The following is a 3,770-nucleotide window of genomic DNA, read 5'->3' as shown; positions in this document are numbered from 1 at the left end:
GATGCAATGATCCTCTCTATGAAGACAGTAATATGGCCAACTGTCACCCCATGGCAGCCTCCAGGGTTGAGATCCAAAGCTTTCACATGGGGGCCTGACTCAGAGTTAGATGAGAGTCATGGCTAAGAGTGAAGTGTCCTCTACAGGGACAAACGAGGAAGCCCCTGGTATGAGACGAGGGCTGTTCTGTGCCCACTGAAGCATAAACAGGTTGCTAAGGCAGCTAGTTCCAAGGGCACAGAACTGAGAGAGGTGTTCTTGAACACAACTTCCTGGTCTGGCTGGAGCAGCCGCTTACTTTCCTCAGTCTCAGAGTCACTCTATACTACACCCTTTCCCCTCACCTGCCTTTCACCTTCCTGCCCCTCTCTCTTCCACCCTGGATCAGGATTCTACATGGTATCACCTTCCTCTGTGTCTTTACCAGCCTGCTCCCCTGAAGTCTACAAGGAGTGAGGAGGGAAAAATTGAGGTCTGCCTGGTGAATCTAACATTGTGCTTGAACTGATAGGGCAGCTAGGTCTATAGGGCCCACGTAAAGCGAAACCCCTGACTGAGCAAGACTCAGTCTCAACCACGCAGACCCCTCCTCTTGGTTCCTGAGGTTTTTGCTCAAATGCTACCCACTCTCCCACCCTACTCCCATTCCCACCTGACCCTGATTCTCTCCAAAGCTGGATGGAAGCAGACCTGAGGCCTGGAGAGAAAGCCACCTAGTGAAAATGGGACCAGGGAGGGTTGATGGGAAGAGGCAGAAGTAAGAAAGGGGACTCATAACATTTTGCCTGGGCTGACTCACTGAGGGGAAGATGGATGTTTTACAGGTGCTCCCTACCAAGCAGATGCTAGGAAACAGCACTTATTCCGTAGTGCAGTACTCTGATAAGGTAAATATTTTCTGACTTTTTATCCCTGTAGTCCTGTCTGTACCAGCCATTCTGCTTTACCCTATTCTTCTAAGGAAGGATCAGCTGGTTCCCTTGGGACGTCTTGCTAGACTTCTCAGGACTAACTGCTGAAGGCTTAGGTCTATAGGTACTTCCACACATGCACAGAGCCCTGCTCCCCAGGTCTATGGCCACCCACAGGCTGACCTGCTTGAGGTGCTCATCCCACCCTGAAAGTGCACGAGCCCCTAAGCCCTTGAATTGCAGTGTGGAAACTCCAGCCTCCACAACATCCAGGGCCACTGTTAGCTCACAGTGTGACAATAAGAAAATAGGTGTCTCCCTGTGGGCGGAGATAGGCCCACACCAGGTGCACAGACTGGCAAGTAGAACACAGGCTTAATTTCAGCTCCTGTTTGCTCCCTCATCTGATCTTTATGGTATGCAGCCTGCACAAACATTTGTAGTAGCCTAATGACACTCACACATCCCTGTGCTTCACTGTCCTTCTCTGGAAAGTGCAGAGGGGCTCTAAGCCCTATCCTTTTAACAGGATTTTCAGTGTGGGCGATCTGGTGACTGGTTGTCACTGTCTGAGTATCCTCATTTCTGCTACAGTCAGAAGGATAGCTTTGGGGTCTCTTGACAAATCAAATGTTTTGCAAGTGCTCCTATTTAACAGCTGAGCTAATAGGCAGGAAACTAATCATGAAAGATAAATTTGAACCCAAGAGTCTGTAAGAATGGGAAAATAATGATAACAAATGAATAGTGAGAACATATATTAGGAACTTGAAATGAATGCAAATGAATCCACAAATGAGTTGGACAAGCAGGGAGGTTGCAAAGGAGATTAATGCACAGGACAGTTTGAATGTAAAGATAAGCCAAGTGTCCTGGAGAAAGAGACAGGATCTTTTCTTCCTCGGTGATCAGGAGAGGGAAGGAGAGAGAAGGAAAAAAAGGGGGCAAGTGACTGAAAGAGAGGGGGNTAAATTTATTGAGGTGACATTGGTTAATAACATTATAAAAATTTCAGGTGTACATCTTTATAATACAATATCTATATACATTATTGCATGCTCACCTCCCAAACTCTAGTTTCCTTTCATTATGCATTTGAATCCCTTTACCCTCTCCCTACCTCGCTTCCCTTCTGGTAATCTCCATTTTTTTTTGTCTGTGTCTATGAGTTTATTTTTGTTTTGTTTTGATAGTTCATTTGTTACTTTTTGTTTTATAGTCCACATATGAGTGAAGTCATATGGTTTTTGTCTTTTTCCATCTAACTTATTTCACTTAGCATTATACCTTCAAGATTTATCCATGTTGTAAAAAATGGCTAATTTTAAGACATGGCAAAGTTGAAAAAGAAGTTTTCCTTCAAACAATCCAGACATGACTCAGGCAGAGAATAAATGTTAGTTGAATTAAATTGTTTTTTCTCACTAAAAGAGTTTGTCTGCATAATCTAGTTCAACTATTTTCTGGAGACAAATCACAAACCTTGGAGGTGAAAGAACTGGTCTAGACTAGGCTCCAGATCTTCTGATTTCCACATCAGTGCTAATTCCATGGCACTAAGCAAGTAGACAAAAACAAGAGAGAGAGAGAGAGAGAGAGATGTGCAAAGTTGAAAAGACTTTGTACATCATCATTCCAAAGGACAGAAACACAGATAAAAATAACTTCTAGAGCATAGATAATAGTAAATTGTAAAAAAAAAAAAAGTGATGTTTTGAGTATTTATTAGCTTTGTTTTTAATATATGATTTCCTTTATTGTAAGTTTGTATACTTTGATTTTTAATGATGTCTGTATTTAACAAACATCTTGAAAGTTTAACAGTTGTCTCTCACAAACTGGTATAGGTCAACTGCAGCTTACCACTGGCTAATGTGTTTTTCTCTCATAGGAAGGCTTGGGAAGCCAACAATTACTCAGAGTTTAATGACATTTGTAAACAGGACTTGTAATGTCACACTGACATGCTCTGTGGAGAAAGAAGAAATGAATGTGCTATACAGTTGGAGTCCCCTGGGGAAAGAGGGTAGTATCCTTCAAATCTTCCAGACTCCTGAAAACCAAGAGCTGACTTACACCTGTACAGCCCAGAACCCTGTCAGCAACAATTCTGACTCCATCTCTGCCCGGCAGCTCTGTTCAGGTAACCAGCTCTGTCCACCTCTCCTAGAGTTCCACAAACCACTCTAAAGAGCTGTAAGGCCTGAATATGGGCCTCGTCCTCCAGGGCGATATGCCTCCCTTATGCCAGGCCTGGTCCCCATGGGCTTCTCCCAGAAAGTCCTGGAAACAAGTCCAAAGCCTTCTGAGATACGCCAGGCATTTCAGTGTGTTCTGAGGTAGCCCCCACTTGGTTCCCTCATTCCATTTCTAATCCTGGCTTTTACTAGCTTTCCCTCGAAGATTTGGCACTCCCCTGGAGGGCATCCAATTTTGATAGTGCCCCTTGAATGTGGACAATCCCATGCAGCATCTTGCACCTATTTCCTGATCATCTCACTGCATCTTCCATTTCCAGATATCACAATGGGCCTCCATACTCACCTCGCGGGGTGGCTGAGTGGACTGGCTGTGCTTTTTCTGTTTATACTCATCCTACCTTCAGTGCTTTTGTTCCTTTTGTGCAAGAGAAAACAAGGTAAGATTTTCCAATGTGGAAATGCACCACCCTTCCTCCTGGGACTGAAGTCATTTATCCAAGGTGGTGTAGAGAACTTCTTTGTTCCAGGGAACCTACAAACCTCACCCCACAAACTCCCAGAATGATAGCCCTAAGAACTGTATGGCATCACCCTGAATGGTCTTTAGAATCTGTTTATGGGATCACCAGTATCTGGTGGGCCGAGAGTTTGGGTTCAA

General features: G+C 44.3%; 1 protein-coding gene across 2 annotated transcripts in view; it reads left to right on the top strand.

The window, feature by feature from the left end:
• The window catches only part of CD84 (CD84 molecule), a 40,842-nt gene that overhangs the window by 22,426 nt on the left and 14,646 nt on the right, over positions 1-3,770 (top strand). The window contains exons 3-4 of one of the 2 annotated variants that reach the window (XM_019649585.1): positions 2,803-3,054; positions 3,430-3,549. In XM_019649585.1, coding sequence (XP_019505130.1) covers positions 2,803-3,054; positions 3,430-3,549 — 372 coding nt within the window. Of the gene's footprint in view, positions 1-2,802; positions 3,055-3,429; positions 3,763-3,770 lie in introns of those variants that run through there. The other variant, XM_019649584.1, reaches the window with a different exon arrangement.

The sequence above is a fragment of the Hipposideros armiger genome, unplaced genomic scaffold (assembly GCF_001890085.2).
Source record: "Hipposideros armiger isolate ML-2016 unplaced genomic scaffold, ASM189008v1 scaffold_134, whole genome shotgun sequence".
NCBI lineage: Eukaryota > Metazoa > Chordata > Mammalia > Chiroptera > Hipposideridae > Hipposideros > Hipposideros armiger.
The sequence above is the reverse complement of the archived record's forward strand: the minus strand, read 5'-3'. Positions and strand labels throughout refer to the sequence as shown.